This window comes from Cervus canadensis, chromosome 31, assembly GCF_019320065.1.
Source record: "Cervus canadensis isolate Bull #8, Minnesota chromosome 31, ASM1932006v1, whole genome shotgun sequence".
Taxonomy (NCBI): Eukaryota; Metazoa; Chordata; class Mammalia; order Artiodactyla; family Cervidae; genus Cervus; species Cervus canadensis.
The window spans coordinates 14,274,513-14,302,295 of record NC_057416.1 but is presented as its reverse complement, the minus strand read 5'-3'; the positions used below and the strand labels follow the sequence as shown (position 1 = coordinate 14,302,295).

At 39.8% G+C, this 27,783-nt stretch overlaps 1 protein-coding gene across 3 annotated transcripts; it reads left to right on the top strand.

The window, feature by feature from the left end:
• The first annotated feature begins 820 nt into the window (after positions 1-820).
• On the top strand, positions 821-27,379 carry CFAP97 (cilia and flagella associated protein 97). Of its 3 annotated transcripts, none has more exons than XM_043454136.1 (5): positions 821-967; positions 6,905-7,957; positions 16,375-16,643; positions 21,503-21,653; positions 24,213-27,379. In XM_043454136.1, the coding sequence occupies exons 2-5, from the start codon at positions 6,922-6,924 to the stop codon at positions 24,338-24,340; spliced, it is 1,584 nt and encodes a 527-aa protein (XP_043310071.1). In that variant the 5' UTR covers positions 821-967; positions 6,905-6,921; the 3' UTR covers positions 24,341-27,379. The 3 variants fall into 3 exon arrangements, with proteins under 3 accessions (XP_043310071.1, XP_043310069.1, XP_043310070.1); XM_043454134.1 differs by having other exon boundaries at positions 822-967; positions 24,210-27,379; XM_043454135.1 differs by having other exon boundaries at positions 918-1,064; positions 24,210-27,379.
• The last annotated feature ends 404 nt before the right edge of the window (positions 27,380-27,783 follow it).

Genomic DNA, 27,783 nt, shown 5'->3' with positions numbered 1-27,783 from the left:
TATGACTGTAGCCTGCCAGGCTCCTCTGTCCATGGGGCACCTCCAGCTTGTATGAAATATACAACAGGGTATTAACTATAGTCAACATGGTGTATATTACAAGCTCTTGCTTCCATGGCCATTTTTTTTTTTTTTTTTTTTACTATTATTACTGACCCCAAATCTCCTGTCTCCCCTCTTATAAAGACCCTTGGGATTACATTGAGATCACCTGGGATAACCTAGGTTGATGTTCCCACCTGAAGATCCTTCATCACAGAGCAGTCCACGTTGCTTTATATTCACAGGTTTGGGATTAGCAGGCTGGCATCTGTGGGTGCCATTGCTCTGTCGAACCTACTATGTGCTTGCGAGTTCAAACACGAAAAAGGGCTGCATTCAATATAGTGGACAGAGATCATTTTTCCCAGATTGTTTGAACTACCCATCTCATTCACCAGTAGTCAGAGGACTTTCTCACATGTTTACCAGCCCCTGGCCCACAGGGCTGTTTAAACTGAACGTTTCTGATATAAGCATATTTATATCAGCTGCCTCCATATGTATTATTACTGTCGCTGTTTGGTTACAACATTACAAGACCATCAAAGCAGCTTTCCTCGTTAACAGCCGAGGCGGCAGCAGTTAACACCTTGGCGGTGCAGGGCACAGTCGAGGGTCCGAAGGTCACTTTCTTCCCGCGTCCCTTCCCACCCGAAAGGGGGCCCGCTGGCCAGGCCCGGCGCCCCGCGCGCGTCCCGGAGCGGGGCGGGCCCGCCGCGCTCTGTGACGCCCGCCGCGAGGAGCCTCCGGCACCGCCCGCTTCCCGCGGGACCAGCGGCGAGGCCCCAGGCGACCTCCTTTCCAGTTCCGCTCTCTCCGCCTCCGGAAGCTCGGGCGGCCGCCGGGGCGGCGTGGACGGGCTGCGGGAGCGCGCGCGCGGGCGCACGGCAGGGACGCCGGCGGCGCGAGGAGGCTGCGGCGCCGGGTGAGCTGCGCGCGGGCGACCCTTTCTCCGCGCCCCCCGCCCCCCGTTCGGGATCCGTTTCCCCTCTCCGGGGCCCAGGCCGCGGCGAGAGCACAGGGTCGGTATGCGGAAGGCGGACCGGCCGGGCCGCGCCCCTCCAGCCCTCCGGGCCCCGCCGCCTCTGCGGCCCGGGCAGCCCGTTGGCAGGCGGGTCTAACCCACACGGAGGCGTCCGGGGCCGGCGCGATCGCAGGGCCAGCGCCCCTCGTCGGCCGCGCTGGGATGGCCGGGCCTGACCTCGGGGCGCGTTCGCGGGTGGCGTGGAGTCGGGGTCGGCCGTGAACTAAGACGTGATCCCCCGCCCCGGGAGATCCTGGCTCAGGTCTCCCCCGCCCATCTCCGCGGATCTTGACCCTGAACTCAGAGGAGGGAGGGGGATGTCAGTTTTCCGCTGCCTCGTGCGGTCCGGAGGGGGTCGTGTAAGGAACCTCAGATCCTGGAAGACAGGTGTTTCCTTTGGGCTGAGATTTTCGGGTATCCAATAGGTTACCGTCTTTGGACCAAATCATATGTCTTAACTATAGAAACGTCATGTCACAGTATCTAAAATGACAGTTTAAAATGCCGGATTCCTCTTTGTGTGTTTTCCTGATGTAAGGCGAAAGCGTTGGTATTTGTATTGCTGGTTCTGCAAGGATTCTACGAATGATGGGTGTCTAAATGACTCCTGGGCAGCTTTGGCAAGTACTTGTCCTCGTTGAGTACCAGCAGGGTCATTGTAGCCTGATGAACTGTCATTTGATTTTTACGCTTTCCCAATATTTTTTAGAGAAACTTTACTATCTTATTAAGTCCATATTTTTATTACTATTTAATGTAAATTGAATCTCACTAACTGAAGATTGTCAAAAGGATTGCTTAGTGATTGGGACAGTTGGATATTTTTTTCTGTTTGTTAAGTCACCTGACTGTTTCAGTTCAGTCCCTCAGTCATATCCCGACTCTTTGCGACCCGATGGACTGCAGCATGCCGGGCCTCCGTGTCCATCACCAGCTCCCCAAGCTTACTCAAACTCATGTCCATCGAGTTGCTGATGCCATCCAGCCATCTCATTCTCTGTCCTCCCCTTCTCCTCCTGCCTTCAATCTTTCCCTGCATCAGGGTCTTTTCTAATGAGTCAGTTCTTTGCATCAGGTGGCCAAAGGATTGGAGTTTCAGCTTCAGCATCAGTCCTTCCAATGAATATTCAGGATTGATTTCCTTTAGGATGGACTGGTTGGATCTCCTTGCAGTCCAAGGGACTCTCAAAGAGTCTTCTTCAACTGCACAGTTCGAAAGCATCAGTTTTTTGGCACTCAGCTTTCTCTATGGTCCAACTCTCACATCCATACATGACTACTGAAAAAACCTGAATGTTTAGGTCCTTGCAATAACCCATCTGTTGGATGTTAGGAACCTAAATCTAAACCTGAAAAGTCTCCCAGACACTGATCTCTGCACCCCTTGTCATGAACTGTGACCATTTAGGGAGACAGATGCTTACAATTGTTGGGGACTACAGGAACCTTGTGGGGCTTCCCGGTGGTTCAGGTGGCAAAGAATCCATCTGCAAAGCAGGAGACCTGAGTTCGATCCTTGGGTTGGGAAGATCCCCTGGAGAAGGGAACGTCTGCCCACTCCAGTATTCTTGCCTGGAGAATTCCATGGACAGAGGAGCCTGACGGACTTCCGTCTGTGGGGTCACAAAGAGTCGGACACGACTGAGTGACTTTCACACTCACAGGGATCTTGTGAATGCAAATATGGGGATAGTTGCTTCTAGTGTGTGGAGTAGGAAGAGAATGAAGGACAGCTATGGAAAACTATCCAGGAAAAAAAAATCAGGTGAAAGAGGTGATTTTTCTGCTTACATAGCTGGCTGTGCTCAGTCGTGTCCAACTTTGCAACCCCATGGACTGTAGCCTAACAGGCTCCTCCCTCCATGGAATTTTCCAGACAAAAATACTTGAGCAGGTTGCCATTTCCTCCTCCAAGGGGATCTTCCTGACCCAGGGATTGAACCCATGTCTCCAGTGTCCCCTGCATTGGCAGGCAGATTCTTTAATACTGTACCACCTGAAAAGCCCTTCATAGCTGGCTCAATCTTAAATCTCCTAATTCCAGACTCCTTCATCAGATAAACATTCTTTGAATATCTAGTATTTTTCAGGTCTGACTTTAGGCGCTAGGATAGAAAGATGAGCAAGGTACCAGGAGTTCCCAGTTTGCTAAGAAGACAGGGAAGGCGGGAAACAGCTATGAAAAACGGATTTCAAAGAAGTATCTGTAGTCATTTGGCTTAGGGATAGACTTTGGGATTTAGACCTAGCTCATATTGGGGTTGGGAAAGGTCATATCCTCCAGACACACAAATTCCCTCTGCAGCACCCCAGCAAATAGCCATCCAGTCTTTGCTTCAACGGTATCTAGTGACTTGTGGCTAGATGACTTATGGCTCATAATCCTTGAAGGGAATGCATTCCATTTTGGAGCAATTCTAATGTTAAACTCAGAACAGCTTTCTTATGCATTCTATCTGCTGATGCAAGTTCTGCCTCTGGAGCTGCAAATAATAGCTCTCAAGTCTGTTTCATATCACCACTCTTCAAGTATCTGAACACACCCTTTCCCTTAGTTATTTCTTTTATTTCTGTGAGCCCTTGGTCGGTAAACCATTAATCATAACTCAGGTTCTAGACTTTTTGCCAAAAGGTGTTTTGACCAAGCAGAATATGATGCAAGTTGTATGTTGCTACACCGGGTTTGTCCCTCACCTTGCCAGAAATACTTGGGAAACTCATTACTGTCTTTGGAATGGTGGTTTGATCACAAGTTCAGTTTGGGATAGAGAGTCACAAGTCAGTTCAAAGTTCTGAATTCTTATTACCTAGGTTAACACTTAAATTTACCTAAGGCTACTGGTTTATTCAGTTTGTGATGCCAGTGAGATTTGTTACAGATTATTTTGTTAGAGGAAAACTGCTGCACAACAAATATATCCAGCAAAATGCGTGGTAAACACTAGCATGTGTATCTAATTTTCAGGCCATCCTTTTTTGCAAAGAACTGTTTCTAAAGCCGTATTGCTAAACAAGTCTCATTTTCTCTTAAAACTCCCTACCACGGGAGGGGTTGTTTTACTATCTTGGCCCCTGTTTACTGTCAAATAAATCATCCATATCACAACAATGTGCTTAAAGTTCAAGGAGGGAAGGTCTCAGTTTTTTTCTTTCCATAAGGCTAGGACCATATTTCTAAAGCAGAGTAGAACAGTGGTTAGTCACGTGATCCTCAAAGCTGCCCACTTTAGAATCCTGGCAGGCCACTTAACTAGCTGTGTGGCTTCAGGCAAGTTCCCACTTACCAGAGGGTGACAGAATATCTTAAAAGTTGTTGTCACGAGTCAGTGAGTTAGTACTTCTTATGTACTTAGAACAATCAATCCTGAATATTCATTAGAAGGACTGATGCTGAAGCTCTAATACTTTGGCCACCTGATGTGAAGAGACTCGTTGGAAAAGATGAGGGCAGGAGGAGAAGGGGACGACAGAGGATGAGATGGTGGGATGACATCACCGACTCAATGCACATGAGTTGAAGCAAACTCTGGGAAATAGTAAAGGACAGGGAAGCCTGGTGTGCTACAGTCCATGGGGTCACAAAGAGTTGGATGTGACTTAGCGACTGGACAACAACAACATATAAGTACTCAATATGTTTTAACTATTAGTAGTAGTAGGATAGCAACACTAATACAAATGAGACTTAGCTTAGTAATTTTATTTCCTGAAAAATGTAAGCAAGTTTTGCAGAGGGACGGAAGTTGGAATAATTTGGATGATTTGTTTTTTCAAAGATTTGTGTTTTAACCTGGCTAAGAAAATTAGCTCTGGGCTGTGCAATGAAACTGTTTGATTTTAGAATTTGAAGAAACTTATTAAAAACTTTTCAATCCTTAAAGGCATTCTTAACCGTGGGAAAAAACAGCTACCACTGCTCTTTTATTCCTTGACGTTTTAAAGTGTGAATTATCTTACAAAAAAGGATAGCTTTGGGGAGAATTTAATGACTATTAATAAGTGCTGTCCATCATTCAATAGCTTATTTGATTTGCTGTTTTTCTCTTTGAACTCAGGTGGGCAGAATTAGATTGATAACGATCAGTCATGCCTTTTTATATTTGTGATGACCCATGATCACAGAAAACCGGTTCTTAATTCTTCCCCTTTGTCCCCTTTCCCAGCTTCATTCCTCCTCCCTCCCTTTATAGGCTCATACCCTTGGATATTTAATGCATGTCCTCCCAGGCCAGGCTGGTAGAATTTTATGTATATGTTTGTCCGCTTGAAGAGTTTAGTGTTGTTTGGTTTGTGTGTGTGTATGTGTGTGAAGCTTTTCATGATTATATTGTCATTCATTTAATTCCGCTGTCTTGGTAGACATGATTTTTGTGGCTGTCAGCTCATCATTTTTGACTGATACACAGTATATAATATAAAACATTTCTCTTCTCTGTTTTCCTCCGACTGGACATTGAGTTTTTCCCTCAGTCAGCACTGTTGCAGACAGGCCTGTGATGCACTTTCTTCTCTATGTGCCCAGGAACACACGACTGAGAAGCAGCAATACCGAGTTTTGGGCCTGAGTATCTGACCCAGTTGGTTCTTTCCCACTGTGCAGACTCCCTGTCAATCACTTCCTTGCTTAGTTTGTTACATGAACACTATCACAATAACAATAATGAAAATTTTAAAAATGCAGTGGGATCGATGATTTCTCAACTCACTTTTTGTCCAAATGTCTAAATTGTATTATTAATCCAGTATAGATAACAATTTTGTATTAATGCATTTTTCACGCTGATAACAGCCCCAACATCAGGGGGCCACAAAGGGTCCGTTGGTGAACATTTTAGGCTGTGTGGGTGCTGTGGTATCTGTCACAGCTACTTAACTCTGCAGATGCAGTGGGAAAGCTGTCAGAGATAGTTCTTCAACCTGTGAGTGGGGCTGTGTCCCAATAAAACTTTATTTATGAAACAAGTGGTGGGCCAGATTTAGCCCATTCACAGTAGTTTGCTGACCTGTGATTTAAATAGTGATTTTAATGGGCTCAAAATATTCCTCTATTCAAGTTTTTTTTTTTTTCAGTATTAAAAGTAATGCTGTAATTGTACATTCATAGTCACTAACCATCAAGGAAATGATCTCTCCCTAAGACTGAACCTCAGAAAAGTGGAGAAGGGAATGACTGGCTTTAAGACTGTGAGCCTGAAGCTGTGAGCTGTGACTGTCACATGGGTTAAGCAAAAGCGCCATAATCTATGGATGCCACACAAAGGGACAACAAAAGTTTAAGAACTTAAGAGCAGTAGCTGAGACTGTTGCTAGTGCCTTAGATTTTGATCACATCTCTCATCTTTTAAACTGAGTCTGATTGAAAACTGCCCGCTTCCAATGGAGTTCTGACTGCTGGGCCATCCCACCAAACTGGGGCTTTCATAACTAACCCTGAAGCTTCAGCCTGCCCCGGAAATGTGAGTCTTTAACTGGCCAGTCTACCAGAATGATGTCTATTTGGGCTGGCTTAGCATTCTAAACTCTAGCTGTACTTAATTTACAGAAGTCAGTTTTTCCTTGGCATTCACCTACATATCCACATTTGTGATATGCTTGCCTTGATGATCTCTTATTATTGTTCAGATCATTGGTGCAACTTGATTATTACCCCGGTAGCCCCCATTATCATTTCACTGAGTTACTGTTTTTATGGTAGGGTTTGTTTTTTTTTTCTCATATTTCTCTCTATATATTACCCAGACTTCTCAGTTTGGCAAAGTTTGCAATTACTGTATAAAAATAAAGAGAATAATTTGGAAATTACTCTTAGTCTGATGGTTACACTTTCCTCCTTTGCAGATATATTTTTTGCCGGCATGGATCGGTTTGGCGATATATCGGAAGGTGAAGTGGACCATTCTTTCTTTGACAGTGACTTCGAAGAAGCGAAGAAAGGCGAGAGTAGCTCAGTGTTTGACAAGCAAGATGATGACACTGAAGAGAGAATAGACAAAGATACAGAAAATGTAAACTTGAAACTTGGACTACAAAGAAAGGAAGATGATGTTACTGAGAAGGGAACTGAGAGCAATGGGAAAGCTCCTCCAGAGGAGCACCCTGCAGAAGATGGTAATGCACAAGCTGGAAATTCTTCGTCCTCGACCACTTCTTCAAGATCAAAACTGGGTGATGCTCGAGTAGAACATAAAATACGCTTGCCCACTCCAAATAGCCTTCCGCAAACTGTCAAAGACGGTGAGCACGACTACTATACAGATGGAGAGGAAAGCACTGATGATGAGAAAAAGCATCATGTCAGGTCCAAGTCAGCTAAGCTGCCGAATAACTTCAAGAAAAGCCTAAGTAAAAAGTATTCCAGAAGCAGTTCCTCTTCCTCTTTGTCCTTCTCGTCTTCAAGTTCCGATACAGGCTGTTCAGATACCGGATCTGATGCAAGCCTGTCTGATTCATCTCCATCACTGAAGAAGCGTCTCCCTGGCGCCACCCACTTGTCACCCAAACTGAAATATAAACCAGGAGAAAAATCACCAGGAGCCCAGGCTTCAGGTACAAAACCCAAGGTTGGTGATGACACTGAAGAATCGGAAGACACTGTGACAGATGTCACTCCTTTATCGACCCCGGACATCAGCCCGGTTCAGTCTTTCGAACTGGGTGCCTCAAGCGACCGAAAAATGAAAGTTAAAAGGCAAGAAAATGTGAGGCAAGAAGTATATGAAACTGTTGAGGATCTGAAAAATAACTCAAAATCTTTGAAATCAGCCAAAAAAGGGAAGGAAAAACATGAACCCAGTCTCACCTCAAAGTCAACAGCGTTGGATTTCAGTTTGGACCACAGATATAAACAAAAAGTCTTACATGACACAATGGACCTGAATCATCTTTTAAAAGGTAATTTTAAACACTGTGTCTGGAATTTATGTATTTTTAAAATCAGTACATCTAGAGATAGGGCCTTTGTTTATTTTATAATTTATTTTTGGCTGCACAGACTTACTCTAGTTGTGGCAAGGGGGGGGCTACCCTCTAGCTGGGGTGCACAGGCTTCTTATTTTGGTGGCTTCTCGTTGCAGAGCACCGGTTCTAGGTGCAGGAACTTCAGTAGTTGCAGCACTTGGGCCCAGTAATTGTGGGATATGGGCTTAGTTACTCCATGGCATGTGGAATCCACCCAGACCAGGGATCGAAACCCTGTCCCCTACATTGGCAGGTGGATCTTATCCACTGTACCCCCAGGAAAGTCCTGTGTATTGAATTTAAATATTAAACCTAATATTATATTGAGCTTAAATATTAAACACTATGAATTTGCCTTGATTTTTCTAGTAGGTGTGTTTTGTTGTTTGAGATCAGGTTATATTATTATAATTTAACCAAATTATTTCATTTAAAGATATCTGGAATATCATTATTTATATTACTACAAAACTAATCAACTGGGACTAGAAACTACCTCACAGTGATTCTTAGAAACTCAAAATGCCTGGAGACCAGATAAAATAAATGCAAGAAGGGGAGCCAGATGTTTTCCTATGTGTGATGGAGACACGGGTGTGAGATATATTTCACTTTCTTTGAGAAAGAAAGCAAGAGCACCAAGTTTAAGGGAAGGTGGCATGAATGCTGACAAATTAAGAGAACTCAGAGTAAAGTGTAGGAGACAATTCCGATTTTAAGTTAAAGGCTAGACAGAATTGCTGGAAAATAATTACCAAGTTGGTGAAATAGCATGATTCAACTTTTAGTTACTTCTAAGATAGAAGGATTTGAGAATTAAGATAATCCTGACTACTGTATTTCTGTCTCTATTTATTTATACCCATTATTTAGTTTGAAAGGAACAATATATTCCAGGTGAAGTAAAAGCAACCTCACACTTCATCTTTGACTAGTTAATATAAAACTAAAAATATTGAGCTTGCAGGTTAGGTTTTAGGGCAACTGAAGATAAAGTTTTTAAGTTGTAAATAGGACTCTCTTGTCTTGATTTGTTTAAAATGTTAGTTGAAGGAATAAATCGTCAGCTACATAATTTACATAGGGTGGTGATAGAAGGGCATAAATAAGTCCCTTATTTAGTCAAATGAGTCTCATAGATTGATAAAATGTATTTTGGAGCAACTTACACTTGTGAATGTCCCCTCTTTTATAGGTTTTCTTTGATTGTTACTCATTGATTGTTTAATTATTTAAAATATCAATAGTATAAGGAATGTTGGTCCTTTATTGGACTGGAACCTGGAGGTCCATAGTCGAGGATGAGAGAGTGAAAGAAGGAAAGAGGCTAATATTCCCTGGGTTACGCAGCCAGCTTTCGCGCTCTGGGGAATCAGCCAGAAATAGATATAGATATAAGACAGAAAGAAAGACACGGGGACCCAAGCTCTGATGGAGCAAAGGTGTTTTAATCAACATGGTGTGGGCATATATACTGTCTTACAAGGTAGTTACTCTCAGTAAAGATAAAGATTAAAATTCCAGACTTACAAAACATAAGTCGATCCTTATTACCGTATGGTTCATAAAAAGGAAAAGGGTACTTACTTATCACCGTATTGAAAAGCTAACAAAGGACACACGCCTGGATTCCTCAGCCCAGGGAAAGGCGTGCCTCTCCTCTTAATTCCTGAATATTCAGGAATTAATAAGGACAATGGGTTCCTGACAGATCCAAAAAGCACACAGGAAGCCTCCTGTTAAATGCTTCCTGACAAAGGAAGAATACTCATGAAGTAAACTCTTGAAAAAGATATGCCAGGCTGGTAAGAAAGAGAAAATAAAGTATCAATCTTGTTAGTACACAAAGTAGAATTCAAAATCAGGTTCTTGGCATTGCCTATTACTATCTAGTGGCTAAGTCTCCATTCAGCATGCCTTTCCTGATAAATGCTCATTCAATCTCTTAAAACTTTCAAGACTGAGTTTTCTATTCTTGCCCATCTGCTTCTTCCCCTAACAACAGGAATGATCTTTAAAAAGGTAGATCAGACCTACTAGTTTCCTTCTAAACTCTTCAGTGGGCTTACTCTTAGGTTAAAAATAAATATCAAATTTCTTACCATAGGCTAACAGACTGTTTGTTCCGTGACTCTTTATCCCAGGAAGTACGTGAGCATCTCTTGGAGAACTACTCACATTGTTAAAACAAACTGTTAAGTACTGACGCCTGGGCTCTGCCATGGAGAGCCTGGTGCCGTTGTCTCATATGCTGTTAAAGTTGATGAACCATGGCTCCCCATCATCTGTTTACTGCTTCATCTCTCCAGTCACAGTACTTCCTTACTGTCCATAGAATGTTAATACTTTGCACTCGTTGGGTATTTGCACTTGAGGTTGGCCTCTCTCTCTGTAGAGGCTCCTTCCGTCTATTGCTCGGCCCTCAGCTTATCCATCACCTTCTCGGAAATACTCTTCTGAACGTTCTGTGCAGAAGTTTCACACCTACCCCTGCCTCACGGTCACAAAAGCCCATTTCCTTTCAGGAGACTCTGGAGTTAGTGTAAGCAACATGAGGGCAGAATCTTATTCCTTGCTGGAATCCCCGCATTAGACACTATTTGTTACCTAAAGGACGGTGGGACACATCTGTCCACAGCACTAACAGGAAGTATGCATCTTAAGTTTCACTGAAATTGGATTTTGTAAAAGTTACCCACTAGTCTTAGGTTTGCCATCTGAAATACATACGGGAAGTCTTTGCCTCCTGCTTCTGCCTTATAATCTTATCCTGTTTTGACTCGGAAACAGAGCTAAAATGTGGCTCAGTCTCTAGGCACGTGGACTAGAGCTTTATCCAATCTGCTGCCCCCTGGGGAGCCCTGATCCCAGGACCTGCCCATACAGTACGTGGTGCTCAGGGCTACTACAGGCCCAGGAACAAAGTGGCGTTTTTGCCCATTGATGCATCTGTTATTGGAGTCACCAATATAACCCACCAAAGATTCTGTATAGCAGTAGAGTGTGTTTTAAATACTAATTATGGCGATCAGTCTATACATATGGTGTTTCTTGAGGTTTCTCAAATTATTATTCCTGCTGAATTTGCCTAGTGAAGTGTTCAGATCCAAGAATATTTTTGTTTTTCTTTTTTTCGTCTTCTCCATAGACCTAAGCAATGGACGTGTGAGATGTGGTGTGTGCGCAGCCAAGCTGTGTCGCTCTGGCTGTCTTCTATGAAGGCAGGCGGTAAAAGATTGCAGAAGTGTTCAACTCTGCTTCTCTCCTCACTGATTTTTTATTTTTATAAAAATGTGATGTTTACACAGCACTGGTTTAGTATTTTCAGACGAATTAACAGATATCTTTCAATTTTTTACCATTAATTTCTAACATGGTAAATATTGATAGATAATACCCACATAAACATTATTTGGGGTCCTCAGTAAACTTTTGGTGTGAGGTCTGTATAAGAACTTCTATTCCTGGAGAATGGATTAATAGTCTATTAGAGAAAAAATAAATTAGCATAGTCAGTCTTCCAAAAGGGGGAAAATGAGGGAAAAAAACAAACAAAAAAATAAGCATTTTTTTTGAAGATATAGAATTGTGAGAAGAGATCAAATAATATAAGTAAATTGTTTTGACTTATCAGAAGGCATTATCAGAGGGGATAAATTTTTTTAACCAAATCCAACCTGTAAAGATGTTTAAAATATCAATAGTATAGGAAGAATGAAAATAAAGGCTTGAAAAAGTTATGCCAGGCAGGTAACAAGGAGAAAATAGAAATATCAATCTTATTAGTACACAAAATAGAATTTGAGATGTGAAAATCACTGAAAGGGACAAAGACGAGCATTTTACATGAACAGACTGACCAAGTACACTAAAAAGATTTAACAGCCATTGATTTGAAGTGTTTGATAAAAGCAAAACAGAGCCAGATGATGAAATTGATAAAGCTGTAATCACTGTGGAAGATTGGTAGATGTTAGACAAAAAAAAAAAGTATGAACTACCCACGTATGGGCTGCACTTGGCCCATGGTTGTTTTTTTTTTTGTCTATTACATAATATATTTTTTTAAGTGATGAGATCCCATTTTCTATTGCTACATTAACAAATTACCCCAGTACTTAGGGTATAGTCATAGTTGCTCAGTCGTGTCCAACTCTTTGCGATTCCATGGGCTAATGTGGCCCACCAGGCTCCTCTGTCCATGCAATTCTCGAGGCAAGAGTAGTGGAGTGGGTAGCCATTCCCTTTTCCAGGGGATCCTCCTGACCCAGGGATCGAACCCTGGTCTCCCACGTTGGAGGCAGATTCTTTACCATCTGGGCCACCAGGGAAGCCCCTTAGGGTATAGAGAGAGACTCAAAGGTGGGGGTGACTTGACAGGTGGGGCGTGGAATCGTCTGAGTGCTGGCGTACTCACACATCCAGTGTCTGGGCTGGGGGTGGCTTGGGGACGAGGACTGCTGGGCAGGGGGCTCATGCGTGGCCTCTCCCTGTGGTCTGGCTATTTCACGTACTGCAGCCTCAGTGCAGATGGTTCAGAGCCCCAAGGACAGTTCCAGAAAACCAGGCACACACCTCATCACCTTTTATGACCTAGCATCGGAAGCCACACGGCATCATTTCTTCCATGTTCTATTGGTTATAAACCTTCCCAGGTTTAAGAGCAGGGGCATAGACCCTCCTTCTTAATGGGAGGAGTGTCAAATAACACAGACACTCTGCAAAACTTCTTCAGTCCACCCTCTGGCCATATATTGATTTACATTCCTCCCAAATGCAAAACTATGTTCCCCCTTTTAAAAGATCCCTCCCACCTGGTGATCCAGGGTTAAATCAAGTCCCAAGGGCAGCTGTGGCTCTTTGGGTTTGGTTCCTCAATTATAGCTCGAGTACTTTGAGAATCTTATGCCAGGGGAGAGTAGGAAGTCGAAGTAGTAATAATTTTGAACCCCCAAAGTCTCAATATAGATATTCTCTATAAATTCTACTTGAAAACTGACCGATTCCTTTTTGTAGTTCATCTGTTTTCTATCCTGTCTTCTTATGGTGGTAAAATAAACTATTGATACTTTAAAGATTCTGCCTGGAGATCTGCTTAGCAAAAGCCACCAATGGCAGAAGGTATGTTTTCCATTTTCCTTGTTGTCATAGCCAACAGTGTTGCTAAAATTCTGTCGCTTGATCATCTTCACTAGCAGTCTCCTCCAACCCTTTCGAGCCCTACTTACTATCTGGACTCAGAGCTAGTGCTCCAGATGTTGGGTTTTTGTTGCAGAAGCACCCAACTCCTGGCACTGTTTTGTGTGTTAGTTCCTGTTGCTCTGATGACAGATCACAATCTTAGATGGCAGCCCAGGATGGCCTGAAGGCTGGGGTCACAGTACCCACGCCACACACAGCCCCTCTATGTGGTCTTGATGTCCTCACAGGGTAGTCAGCCTCACAGCCTCAGGGCAGCCAGACAAGGGTGGCCCAGGCCCCAAGCAGAAGGGTTCCAGAGACACGGCGGTGGAGGGGGGCTGCATCTGTCTCTATTTTTGCCCAGCCTTGGGCTCTATCGTGTTGGTCCATGCCATCACAGACCTGCCCAGATGCAAAGGGAGGAGACCGGAAGAATGTCTCAGAAGTTCTCATCTGACAAGATGTTCATAAAGAAACTTAGTAAATTTAATTATTATTCCTTGAATCATCACCTCTCAGTTACAAGAGTTGGGATTTAAAAAAAAAAACAACCTTTGAAACATCATTTTAAAAAGCAAATACCATTGGTTTTTTTAATCGGGATTGTGAATATGCCTACAGGGTAGATTTTTTTAAAGAAAAAGTAATATTATGTAAATAAGGACATAATATGGCTTGGGATAAATTTTCCATTAATAGTATTCACATGAAAATTTTAAATGCTGTCTGTATCACAGTTTAGGTGCAAGTTAAGCTGGTACTTCTAGTAAATGGTGTTACTGAGTCAAGAAGTGGCTTTAGTGATAATGGATATATTGAAATACTGTAAAGAGTTTGAGCAAAATTGTTTCATTAAAGAAAATTAGGGAAAAGCAGTATTTCTTAAATGTGTAATTTAAATAATGTACATATTTATGTTAATATATTTTTATCCCTGAAATTTTATTCAAATTAACATTTTTTAGATCTTAATTGGAAAGACGGTGGATCATATATTGGAGGTTGCCTCATACTAAAGCGTATAGTAGCCACTTTAGAAAAATGTGCTAGTGATACCTGGAATCAGCATGTAAACACTCAACATATACTTTTCCCATCAAGGGGGGTTAGAATGCTATTTTGTTTTGTTTTTTTTTAAATGAATTAGTTTGAAATTCTTCCTTTATTTTTAGCTGTTGCCTTATTTTACTTTTAAAAGCTTTTTGTAAATGACATTAGGAAAATAGCTTACTTTTAATTCCCTCTAGAATTTAATTTTAAAGGCTAAATTAATCTAGAAACCTTATTCAATTCTACAAAATGGTTATTTCTTGGAAGCAAGATAATTCAATTATATATCGTCCATATATATCTCTTTCTAAATGTGTTCCTATTCAGGTTTCGTCATTAGTTTGGTATGGTTTTCAACAAATCACCAGCCATTAATTTCCTAATTTTTCCTATCAGGAAGTCACTGTTAATAATTTTTTTTTTTAAGTTTCCTTAATCTCTGATCATCTTTGGTTTAAGCATGGAGATGTAGATTTACAGTTTTATGACCTTGCTCAAAGGATTTAACTTTTCTGCACCAGTCACATTTTTAAATGGGGTTAAAAATGCTTTTAACAGCATAAAATACTAAGCAAGTAAAAGAGTGTACATAAAGATGGTGGTGGTTCAGTGGCTAAATGTGTCTGACTCTCTGCAGCTCCGGGGAAGCACGCCAGGGTCTCTGACCTTCACTGTCTCCCAGAGTTTGCTCAGATTCATGTGCATGGAGCCCATGATGCTATCTTAACTATCTCATCCTCTGTCGTCCTCTTCTCCTTTTGCCCTCAGTCTTTCCCATCATCAGGGTCTTTACCAATGAGGAGGGAATGGCAAACAGCACCAGTATTCTTGCCATGAGAACCCCATGAACATAAAGGTACTCTGATATAATGAAAGCGAATAATGGGGGGCTTCCAGTGGCTAAGACTCCACACTTCCAGTGCAGGGGGCATGGGTTCAATCCCTGGTCAGGGAACTAGATCCTGTATGCCTCAACTAAGACCCAGTGCAGCCAAATAAATGATTAATTTAAAACAAATAATGGTTACTTTAAAAAGATATTGTTAAAACAAATGTATCATACTGTTAATCTGATATAATACATTCATTTTTAGTAGAAGCTTAAGGTGAAACAAGCTTGATATGTTTAGAAGTTTCTGATAACTGTTCAGTAATAGTTGTGATTTGCTGTAAATTGTTCTAATAATATGAAATATTGAGAATTTAGCATGTTGATAAAAATTTCATTTGGTAATCGTAGTATACAAAATATTTTTCTTGGTTAAAAGCTCCTTTTATATAAGATATTCATTTGGCTTATGTCTAGTCAGGAATAAAAGTTTGACTTTTATAGTAGAAGTATTTGTTACAATGCCAATATCAAGACCATAAATCTTGCATAGTAAAATGCTTTCAGGTTAAGTTGAAAGTTTCAGAATATTCTAGCTTTGCTGTTGCCATTTTCTGGCCATTGTATGCATTGCTGAGAACATTTAGTTTTTTAATTATGTGTGTGGGTGTGCTCAGTCGTTCAATTGTATCCAGTTCTTTGCTACCCCATGGACTGTAGCTGGCCAGGTTTCTCTGTCCATAGGATCTTCCAGGCAAGAAGACTGGAGTGGGTTGCCATTTCCTACTCCAGGGGATTTTTCCCACCCAGGGTTCAAACCCACATCTCCTGCATTGCACATGGATTCTTGTGCGCCACTTGGGATCCCTTTCTGACTAATAAAAACCATCTCAACTGATTATTGTGTCAATGCAATCCACCAGAGGTTTCTAACTTTTAAGCTTCCTTTAGGAGAACATATAATAAACACGACAAAAGCATTTTCCATAAATTATACCTGCAGTCTACAACCAGTGCCTTGTACATTTCTTATTAAAATATTTTCATGGTTTTGTGTATAGCATTTATTCCCAATGAACCCAATGAGCATAAACCTCTAAGCTGCCTCTGAATTTTTTCCCTACCCAGTTGTAGTCTGTATGTCGTTGAAGTTACTCCATACACCCCTTATCATGAGTTAATGTAATTTCCGTTTATAAAAGTTAAAGCATGTACCATGATGCCATCATATTGCTGTTTATTTAGCCATTTTTCCTTTTTTTGTTGACTTTTTTGTTGTTCACTTCTGTAGCTTTTCTGCAATTAGATAAAAAGGGACCACAAAAACATCACTTTGATCAGCCTTCAGTAGCACCTAGAAAAAACTACTCTTTCACAAGAGAGGAAGTGAGACAGATTGATCGGGAAAATCAGAGGCTTTTGAAAGAACTGTCAAGACAGGCTGAGAAGCCAGGAAGCAAGAGTATGATTCCAAGAAGATCGACTGGTCCTCCCCCTAAGTTGTATCATAGTGCTCTCAACAGACAGAGGGAACAACAAAGGATTGAAAGAGAAAATTTGGTAAGTGACTGAAACATTTTAGTCATCAAATAAAGTGCATTTGTACTGATTTGTAAGCCCAACTTTCAGCAAACCCAATACAGCCAAATTTTCTAAATGATATAAAAGTAGGAATAGGTTTGTATGGATGAGCCATGAGCCTGGAAAGTAACAATATGTGCTTTTTGTATCCAGAAAACTATATATATTTTAAGGGAGTATTAAATGAAAATACTGCAAGGTCTATTATCTATTTGACTAGATGTGTTAAATTATTATAGCAATACAAGAGATTGTGTCCAAGGATTAGATACATACATCTTCTGCAAAGTATTCAGTCACTAGCTAAATCTATTTTACTTCATTTTATCCTCAAAACCTAAAATAATTTATATATCATTTATTTTAAGTAATACACACTTTTTCAGAGAGGTCAGATTTGGTGCCCTGCTGCTTGAATGTATGAAAGACATTGATTATTAAAAATTGTATAGTAATAGTCCTTTGATATCCTAAGAAATATATATATGGAAACCGTTGAAAATCTTCACATTAAAAACTACTAACATATCATTTTTTATATAAAATGTAATTCATAATTGCTGATATTTACAGAGCTCTTTAATCCTGGGCATTATTCCAAATGTCTTCTAAATATTAGCTTATTGAATCCAGACAATAATTCTTTCAGGGACGTACTTTATTTATATCCACATCTTACAGGTGGAATAATTGAGACCTAAAAGGGTTAAATAATTAACCCATGGACAAAGAGCTGCTAAGCAAGTGACTGAGCCAAGATTTTAAACCCAGATAGCATCTTCAACTAAAGTTAGACCTTTAATGAACACATACATTCAGAGTTAAAATAAGTGATAAAGCTGTTATTGAAATTACTAGAACAGTTACCCAAATTCACCCTTATTATGTTTCATCATCACTACAGTTCTACTTAACCTGAATTTGCAAGAGTAACTCTTATGAATTTATTACCATCACTAACACCAAGAGTTGGTGAGCTAGGGTAGTATATTTGCGAAAAATAGTAAAATATTGGTCAAGAGAGTTACCCTGAATATGGCAGGGAGTAGATTACAGCAGCAGAAGTTGAAATGAGGGTGATGGGTAGTGAACTACATGCTAACTTTCTACACATCACTCTAGCAAGTTCAGGATTCATTTATATTTTAGGAAAATGGTTAAACAGCTAGAGCAGGTGGTAGAATCATATCCAGGTTTCCTTGCTTTGGGATTACTTTTTTCTTTTTAACATCTTTTTTGAGGTATAATTTACATGCCATACCCATTTCAAGTGTACAGTGGGTTCTGATAAATTACATGATTCATTTTTTTAAGTTAGAGTAATATATAAAAGTAACAAAATTTGCCATTTTAAGTTTTTAAAATTTTCAATGTCTTTATTATTATTTTGATATGCACATGCTGCTGTGTTTATTTTTAATTTACTCCTGGCGGTGCTGTTTTTGTTGCTGCATGCGGACCTCCTCTATTTGGGTGGAGCAGGGGCTCCTGTCTAGTTGTGGTCCATGGGCTTTTCGTTGTGGCAGCTTCTCTCGTTGCAGAGCACGCGGGCTCTAGGGCACAGGGGCTCCTTAGCTGTGGCTCACGGGCCCTAGAGCGTGCAGGCTTCAGTCGTTGGTGGCGCACAAGCCCAGTTGCCCCACGGCCCGTGAAATCCTCCTGGACCAGGGATCGAACCTGTGTCCTCTGCATTGGCAGGCAGGATTCTTATCCATGCGCCACCAGGGGAGTTCCCCGTTTTAACTGTTTTGAGTGATTGGTTCAGTGACATTAATTACACTCACCATGTTGTGAATTGTGAATAAATACTACTTATTTCCAAAATTTTTTTGATCACTCCATACAGAAACACTGTGCCAAACAATAGCGCTCTGTTCTCCCTTCCCCTCAGCCCTTGGTAACCTCTAATCTGCCTTCTGTCTCTATTTGTCTATTCTAGATATTTCATGTTGGTAGAATAATAGACTATTTGGTCATTTTGTCTCTGGCTGATTTCACTCCATAATGTTTTCAAGGTCCATCCATGTTGTAGCCTGTATCAGAACTTCATTCCTTTTTGTGGCTGAATAATATTCCATGTGTGTATATATGCCACATTTTGATTCCCCATTCATCTGATGATGGACACTTGGGTTGTTTGCACATTTTGGCTATTGTGAATAACGCTGCACTGAACACTGGCTATAGGTATCTCTTCAGGTCCCAGCTTGCAGTTCCTTTAGGTGTGTACCTAAGAGTGGAATGGCTGGGTCATATAGTAATTCTATATTTATTGTTTTGAGGAACTTGGGTTTGCTTTTGAAAAGTTGAAGCCATTAATGTCTGGGGACTATTCTAGATACAAACGAGATGAAAACTGGTAAGCAGCTTCTGTTTACAGCTTCCGTTATACCCCATATCAATTGTACATCTCAGCTATTTTAATAAGCAGTGGAAAATTACCACTATTTTTTTCTTTTTACTTTGTTACTTAGTAATTTGTATATCTGAGCAATATTTTTCTCCGTTTCATAGTAGGATCTTTTTTGTTATACTTGGGAACAGTAGAACATAAAGTGAACCACATGTATAATTTAAATTTTCCTAACAGTTACATTAGAAATGTCAAAGAAATAGGTGAAATTATTCCGCTATAATATTTACCTGACTAAATAAAAAATATTACACTTTAACATGTAATGAATATAAAAAACTGTTGAGAGATATTTTATGTTTTTTGATACTAAGTCTCTGAAGTCTGTTGTATATTTTATACTTAGAGCATATCTCAATTTGAACTAGCCACATTTTAAATGTTCTGTAACAATATGTGGCTTGTGGCCTTGGACAGTGCAGCTCTGGATCAAAAGCTTAATTCACAAGTAGAAAAAGTAGCTTAAAGCTAAATGGTGAAATAAGCATAATTTATTATAAAAATTATGTTATTGTAAGGAATAGGAATTGTCCATATTTATGCTTAACTCTTCTTTATTAAGCAAATATTTGCTTTATTAAGCAAAATAAAACTAATTCTATATATTGTAACATTTTTTTCTTGGCTGGTCCTTTGCATTCTTCATAATAGCTGATTATTTTCCTTTATAAAAAATTTTTGATTAAATTTTTGTTGGAATTGTGTTGAGTTTACATTTTAATTGCAGAGTGTTGGGCACTCTTAAAATATTACCTTTTAATCTAGAAATATGGTATGTCCTTCTGTTTACTCAAGCCTTCTTAACACTCGACCTTGGTAAGGTTTGTAGTTTTCTTTAAAACTATATTTTTCGTTATCGTAACAATAACCCTATATGCAAGACAGAAAAAGAGACATAGATGTATAGAACAGACTTTTGGACTCTATGGGAGAAGGCGAGGGTGGGATGATCTGAGAGAACAGCATCGAAACATATGTGTTATCAAGTGTGAAACAGATCGCCAGTCCAGGTTGGATGCATGAGACAAGTGTTCGGGGCTGGTGCACTGGGATGACCCAGAGGGATGGGTTGGGGAGGGAGGTGGGAGGGGGTTTCAGGATGGGGAACACATGTAAATCCATGGCTGATTCATGTCAATGTATGGCAAAAACCACTACAATATTGTAAAGTAATTAGCCTCCAACCAATAAAAATAAATGGAAAAAAATAATAATAATAAAAATAATTGGGAAAAAAATCTGAGAGAGGACTCTGAAAAAAAAAACAAGAACTATATTTTTTATGTTATTGCCATGAAATTTTTCATTTTGTTTTCTAATTGGTTATTTTCGTAAACTATCAACTTTTGTGTATTCATTGTATAACCAGCCACCTATGAAACCCTTATATAGAGCTGCATTGGCTCAAATAGTTCTTCAGTGTGAGATGATACACTTTTTAACCTGTTTGCCGGATTGTTTGTAGTCAAAACACACATGCAAGGGTGCGCGTGTACACACACACGACACTTTTGTGTCCAATGTACTGCACAACCAGGGTCCATTACTTTGTAATTTTCGTGATTCATAATCCTTCATTTGCTCCATCTCCAGTGATAGAGACCAGTTCGCATGGCTCACAGGCATGATGACTAAAGCAATTCTGTTCCAGTTCCCTAACATCAGCTCCTTAGCAATCCAGAGGCTGCAGGCCTCCAGGGAAAAGGTGTGCAGAACAGGTGAAGAGGACAGCCCTCTCCAGTAGAGGGCGCACTTGCTGCATATAGACCCAACTGTATTAGAACTTGGTTACTTCAAAAGGGTACAACTTTTTTAAAATTTGGAACTGTTCTTATTAAACCATGTTTACATATATTCATTTGGAGACAAGATGAATTCTGTTTTTAAGAAAAATTGCAAGAATAATCTTAGCAGAAGGAGAAGGGAAGGGGTCAACGGGGGTACTTTATAATAGTTTCCTATAGTATAGTTTATAGTTTCACTTTACTTGCTGAAAGAAATGACATTATTTCCTGCTCTTAAATGTATATATGTCAGTTCCTCTCTAAGCACATGTTCACCGTTGTTTCTAGCATTATTATTAAGAGCACGGGCTCTTAGCATTATTACTCCCATAATGTCATTTCTGTGAGAAAATAAGGTTTAGTGTATTGCAACTTACAGCATCTTTTCTAAGATGGTAACCTGACAAAGAAGAGAGCTGTGCCCACAATCAGTTGTTAAAATCATAGTGGTTTTGGTTAGCTATAGGACAGGTAGAAACTTTTAGATTTTCCACATTATTATTGAAATATTTTTTTCCGCAGTGACTTGAAGTCTTTTCTACTTTATTTTGTGAATTTCAGTTTCTGGAAAGTGTTTGCCTTTTTTAAAAACTACTGCTGTTTATCTAACGTTAGCTTTTAAATGGTTCATTTAAATGAAGGCTTTTCTGAAAAGGCTTGAAGCTGTGAAGCCAACAGTTGGCATGAAACGCTCAGAACAGCTGATGGACTATCACCGCAACATGGGTTATCTCAGCTCATCCCCAGTCTCCAGACGAGTGAGGTCGACGCTCAGCCAGTACAGCTCACTAAGTAAGCACACGCACACGTATTTTGTACTTGTTTGTACCCTTTTCCCTTTTAAAAGTTTATGACTTAGGCTCTTATGATAGAGCTTTAAAATGCTGACTTCTGGAATGCAGTCTATGTGTGTTTCACTGGCATGCCTTGTTTTGTGTTTGTTCACTTAACTTCAGGTTTCATTTTTTACAGCATATAATGGCCACATAGGAAGGCAACCAGTTAATTTTCAGTTAAATAACTGAAAATATCAGTAGTCTCTTAGGTAATGGAGGAGAGACTTTTAATTTCAGTGTGTTTATTAAAGGAAGAAATGAACAGATAAGACTGTTTAAAAGTTGCTGAAGCAGTCTCTTTAGCCGGTGAAGAATTTTCAGTAGTATCTTCCAGCCCTAATGCATGCTTCTTCTTCACTGGTAACTAAGACAAAAATTAGCAATCTGTAGTCATCAGATTAATCCCTCTTAATGTTCAGTATTTGATCCATTACACACCCAGAGAACACAGGTGGGAGTGACCGCTGAGTGCTGGATTGTACAACACTCGGAAAGGCCAGACCATTCCCTGCAGAAGTCTGTGCTGTTACTACTTGTATATGTTCTAAGCTATAAAGTCTGTAAAAGCTAGTCTGGTTTTAGAAAAGGCAGAGGAACCAGAGATCAAATTGCCAACATCCGCTGGATCTTCGAAAAAGCAAGAGAGTTCCAGAAAAACATCGATTTCTGCTTTATTGACTACGCCAAAGCCTTTGACTGTGTGGATCACAATAAACTGTGGAAAATTCTGGAAGAGATGGGAATACCAGACCAGCTGACCTGCCTCTTGAGAAACCTGTATGCAGGTCAGGAAGCAACAGTTATAACCAGACATGGAACAACAGACTGGTTCCAGATAGGAAAAGGAGTACATCAAGGCTATATATAGCCACCCTGCTTATTTAACTTATATGCAGAGTACATCATGAGAAATGCTGCTGGAGGAAGCACAAGCTGGACTCAAGATTGCCAGGAGAAATATCAATAACCTCAGATATGCAGATGACACCACCCTTATGTCAGAAAGTGAAGAAGAATTAAAGAGCCTCTTGATGAAAGTGAAAGAGGAGAGTGAAAAAGTTGGCTTAAAGCTCAACATTCAGAAAACTAAGATTGGGGAGAAGCTAAGACAGCGGAGGAAGAGGATGGGGAGACCACTTTCTCCCCCACAAAGTCATCGAAAGAACATTTGGACGCTGAGCAAACCCCACAAAACAACTTCTGATCGCTAACAGAGGACATCAGGTGCCCAGAAAAGCAGCCCATTGTCTTCAAAAGGAGGTAGGACAAAATATAAAAGATAAAAAGAGAGACAAAACAGCTAGGGACAGAGACCTGTCCCAGGAAGGGAGTCATAATAGAGGAAGTTTCCAGAAAACTAAGATCATGGCAACTGGTCCCATCACTTCATGGGAAATAGATGGGGAAACAGTGGCTGACTTTATGTTTTTGGGCTCCAAAATCGCTGCAGATGGTGATTGCAGCCATGAAATTAAAAGACGCTTACTCCTTGGAAGGAAAGTTATGACCAACCTAGATAGCATGTTAAAAAGCAGAGACATTACTTTGCCAACAAAGGTCTGTCTAGTCAAGGCTATGGTTTCTCCAGTGGTCATGTATGGATGTGAGAGTTGGACCATGAAGAAAGCTGAGCGCTGAAAAATTGATGCTTTTGAACTGTGGTGTTGGAGAAGACTCTTGAGAGTCCCTTGGACTGCAAGGAGATCCAACCAGTCCATCCTGAAGATCAGTCCTGGGTGTTCACCGGAAGGACTGATGTTGAAGCTGAAACTCCAATACTTTGGCCACCTCATGCGAAGAATTGACTCATTGGAAAAGACCCTGATGCTAAGAGGGATTGGGGGCAGGAGGAGAAGGGGACAACAGAGGATGAGATGGCTGGACGGCGTCACCGACTCGATGGACATGAGTTTGAGTAAACTCTGGGAGTTGGTGATGGACAGGGAGGCCTGGTGTGCTGTGATTCATGGGGTCGCAGGGAGTCGGACATAACTGAGCGACTGAACTGAACTGAACAGAAAGTTGGAACCACTTGTAGTCTTAAACACTCAGATAACTAGTTTAATTCCATTCATTCATCCTCCACGCATCACTTCCTTGGTAGAATTAGTGACTAAGAGAGGGTCTTATTCCAGTAACTCAAAACTTAATATCATGCCGTGGATGTGATAAATTATTTGTTGAATAAATGTATAAATGGTTATACAAAGAGACTTTATTTTTCCCACTAGAATCTTTTGAGAGGCTTTTAAAAATACTTATTCCCACCCCAAATCTATTGCATCAAAATGCCCTTGTATAGAGTTTGGTTATGTTTGTGATTTTAAGTTCCACAGGGAATTCTGAAGAACATTCCTGGTTGGGAATAGAATTGGACTATTAAAAACACATGTGAGATAGAGAAGACAGTTTTATTTTAATCTGGGCTTCAAATTAGGAAAGGAAGAGTATCAGATGATGGTTTATGTGTTTACTTAGTTCAGATAATTTCTTGCTCTTCATTTATTTTCAGAAGGAGCTTCCAGGACATCCAGTGCTACCAGCGGCCTCAGCTCTAAGAGTGAGCCATCTGCTTTTAACACAACAGGCGGTGGCCTGTTGCTAAGACCCAAGCCCCAGAATGTCCGTACAGCTTGGTTATAAAACCTCTTTTTACTTTAAACATTGTTCATCCAGTTCTTAGTTGAAGTGCTCTTGTATAATGCTGTCATTGTCTGTGTAGACCTCTAAACACTGGTTTAAGCAATTTAAGGTGTACTAGCAGTGACTTGTAATTGGATGCAAAATTGTTTTCAAAAAGACAACTTAATATAAAAATCAGTGTTTCCTGGGAGGAGGTGTTTATATGAGACATGTATATATTTCGTAGAGAAATGGTGGTACAGCTGTGTCTTTTCTCAACATAGAAATTGGTTCAACTATTGGACCGATGAAACGGTTGTGATAGCATCCTGCATGTTGGACCAAAATGTTCGCTATATAGTTCTCATTTATGTGTTGTTTTGTTTTCATTTTCTGTAAGTTTTATACAGTGAGCGCAGCTCCTGACTGACTTGGTTTTCTCTTTGCTTCAGAACCTGGGTGGTGTGACTTATAACTTGATTGTAAGATAGTTATTATGAAACTAATCTTGAAATTTGTTCCGATTGGCGGCGCTGATTTAGATTTGAGGAGAAGACAGAAGCTTGCACTAGGGCAGTCCTTGTGATTCACCAGAGGTGCCTACTACCTCTATAGAAGTGTGCTCTTAGTTAGATCTTAAAAATGTTATCAACCGTTCCAGACCATTTCAAATTGTGAGTCTTAGAAAGCTCAATTTAGAAGCTCCTCTTTTGTGTTTTTCAGGGGAAGTAGGTAAGGATTCCGTTAGGTTTCTTTAGAGCTCCTGCATTGTGAATAGTTTGTCCAAGGTCCAGATCCTCATAAGCAAAAGCAAGTATTTGTTGAATTAGCAGACGAGCACCTCCAGCTTGAGGATCCAAGAAGCAGATCCCAAGTTGTGTCAGGACAGTGTTTTAAGGGGTGTTGTTAATGGGTTGTGCTGTATTCAGCGTTTATTGTTTTAAGTGAGAGGAAGCGTGAAACAAATGCATTGTTCTCACCCCTTTAGAAGTTCCAGCTACTGTTTTTAAGGGCTGACAAAGAAAACTAAAAATATGAATGATAAAGGAGGAAAAAATCCCGTATTTGTTGAGGCTACTTTATAAATGTCAGCCAATTTTTTGGTTTTGTTTTGGCCTTTTGTATTGAATCCTGGAAGTACCATTTTTGCCAGTTTCACTTTCTAAGACCTTTTGAAATTAGTGATGTGTGAGTAGGGTGTAATATAGTTGACTCTTAAAATCAGTACTTTCTCTGTCAATCTGTAGGCTCTTGTACAACGAAGTATATCTTGGTCATGTTGCTTCTGCTGTTCTAGTTATCACTGTTTTCATTACTGGCCTTTTGTATACCTTAAAATGTATTGCTAAGTTTCTATACTAAATGCCAAATCTGTCCTTTTTTTTTTAGTGTGAATTTTTGATCTGTAAACACAGTAATATTTGTTTTTTGTTTTTCTGAGTTGCTCAAGCTCTGTAGCGTGTACACCAAACTTAACTTTTCTTAAACACCTTCAGCGGTAAGCCAAACTGCATTTTGCTAAATATCAATTCAGAATGTCTTGGTCTTAGTTTGTATTGATAGATTTTGTTTCAGGTAGGGCTTGAGAAGGATGGGGAGAATGGGGTTAAAAAATTCATGGGAAAACAACCTGACCATGAGATTTTTCTGCTGCTTTCTTTGAGTTATAATGTTCATTTGTTGTTATTTGATATTCTGGTGTATCGGTTTTTACATCACTTAGTGCTTTACTTTATAAACTTTAGCTGTACTAAACCAAGGTTTTGTTTTCTAACTTATTGCACTTTTTGATGTTTGTGTAACAACCTGTCTTTAAGGAGAGATAAGATAATGCTGAATTTAAAATTCAGCATTTGAATATATTCCCAGTAGTGAGTTAGCCAATTTTTTTAAATTCGTTTTTAAGTTGTTAGGGGGAAAAAGAAACCTTTTATGTAATAGCATTAGTCTCTGAATACATTGTATATAGTCTTTGCTGCCATATGTCATATGCCATCTGGTACAATTTTAATTTGATAGATAAAAGCTGTACTTTTTTTTTCTTTGATCTTTAAATTTTTTTTTTTCCTCTGTACTTTGATTTTAGATACTAAATTAACACCTTCAGTTTTTACTACTTAGGCAGGGGAGTTTCGTCTAAGTATTACTGTTAACAGAGATTCGGCTTGAAGCAAAAGTCAGAAAGAACAACAGTACTCCTCTTTTCAGAGAGAAATTTACAACTGTTGCCATGGTTAGTTTACATTGAAAAGTATAAGTAGAGGGGTAGGAGTTGAAAAATGTGATCTTCTCCGATGTAAGTCAAGACGCCTTTTAAGTTGTTAGGATTTAAGGGGTATTTTTATGAAGAAATCAGAAGTATATTATTTTCATTTTCAAAACATAAAAAATGTGAAGGACTATCTAGCATTACTTTATATTTGGTTCCCTTGTACCTAAGATACATATTTTGAAGATTTACGTGTGCAACTAGAAACGATACTCATCTAAGGTCAGCAATTACTAGGCAAGGTTCTTATTGATAGTTACTTTCATATCTGTTAAATGTTACACTGGTACTGCATCCTTCTTAATAAGATCGTATGAAAAATTTTGAATTATTTAAGTTATTTCCTAAGGATAGCAATTACCGTCATACTTCCCCTGCTTCCTTTTTTCCAGTCTCCGTAAAAAGCTGCTTTCTTAGCTACTACCCCAAATAAACGTTTTCTTGTTTGCTTGTAAATGTAGAGTATTGTAGTTGTTTTCAGCCCATTAACCCAAATGTCCAAAATGGATATCTAGGTAACTTCAAAAAGAGATCACTGGGATGGATATGTGTGTGTACTTTGATCTTCAAATTCAAATACAGCACAGTATGAAAAGTATTATGACCAATGTAAAGTTGGGGACACAAGTTTAAGTTACTCTCTTATTTTAATAATTAAATTCATAAAATGTTTAATATCTTAAATGCCAAAGTTGGAACCTATATAAATGATTGTAAACCATCCAAGAAAATGTGCTTAATGCTCATGACTACTTTATTTGTATGAATAAAGATAGTAAGAAACTTAAAAATCAACATTCTTTTTTAATTTCCCAGTCTACTATAATGCCTTTTAGGCATGAAGAACTCACCCTTGGCACAGTGAAGGAAAAAAGAAAAGAATCAAAGATAACTGAGTTTTGATCCTATGTCTGTCTCTCAAAGGCACTGTCTTCTTGTTCCCATTGTAAAAATTAGAATAATAACTTTTACATGCCTCCATGACTAAGAATTAGTGAGAATGAAATTGGAAAGAGGATATTAGTTATTTATATCTTTGGAAGTATGAAGTTTATGTGGGAAAATGCTTTAAATTACATTCTTGATCATCTCTTTAAACCACATCATAATCGTTATGTTGCTACAACGTTGTTGTCAGTCGGTAAGTCGTGTCCAGCCCTTGGTGACCCCATGGACGGCAGCGCACCAGGCTCGG

Coding starts and splice junctions, on each gene's coding strand:
- CFAP97 (XM_043454134.1), top strand. CDS start 6,922: ATGGATCGGTTTGGCGATATATCGGAAGGTGAAGTGGACCATTCTTTC. Junction 16,644..21,502: donor GGATTGAAAGAGAAAATTTG/GTAAGTGACTGA, acceptor ATTTAAATGAAG/GCTTTTCTGAAAAGGCTTGA. Junction 21,654..24,209: donor CAGCCAGTACAGCTCACTAA/GTAAGCACACGC, acceptor ATTTATTTTCAG/AAGGAGCTTCCAGGACATCC.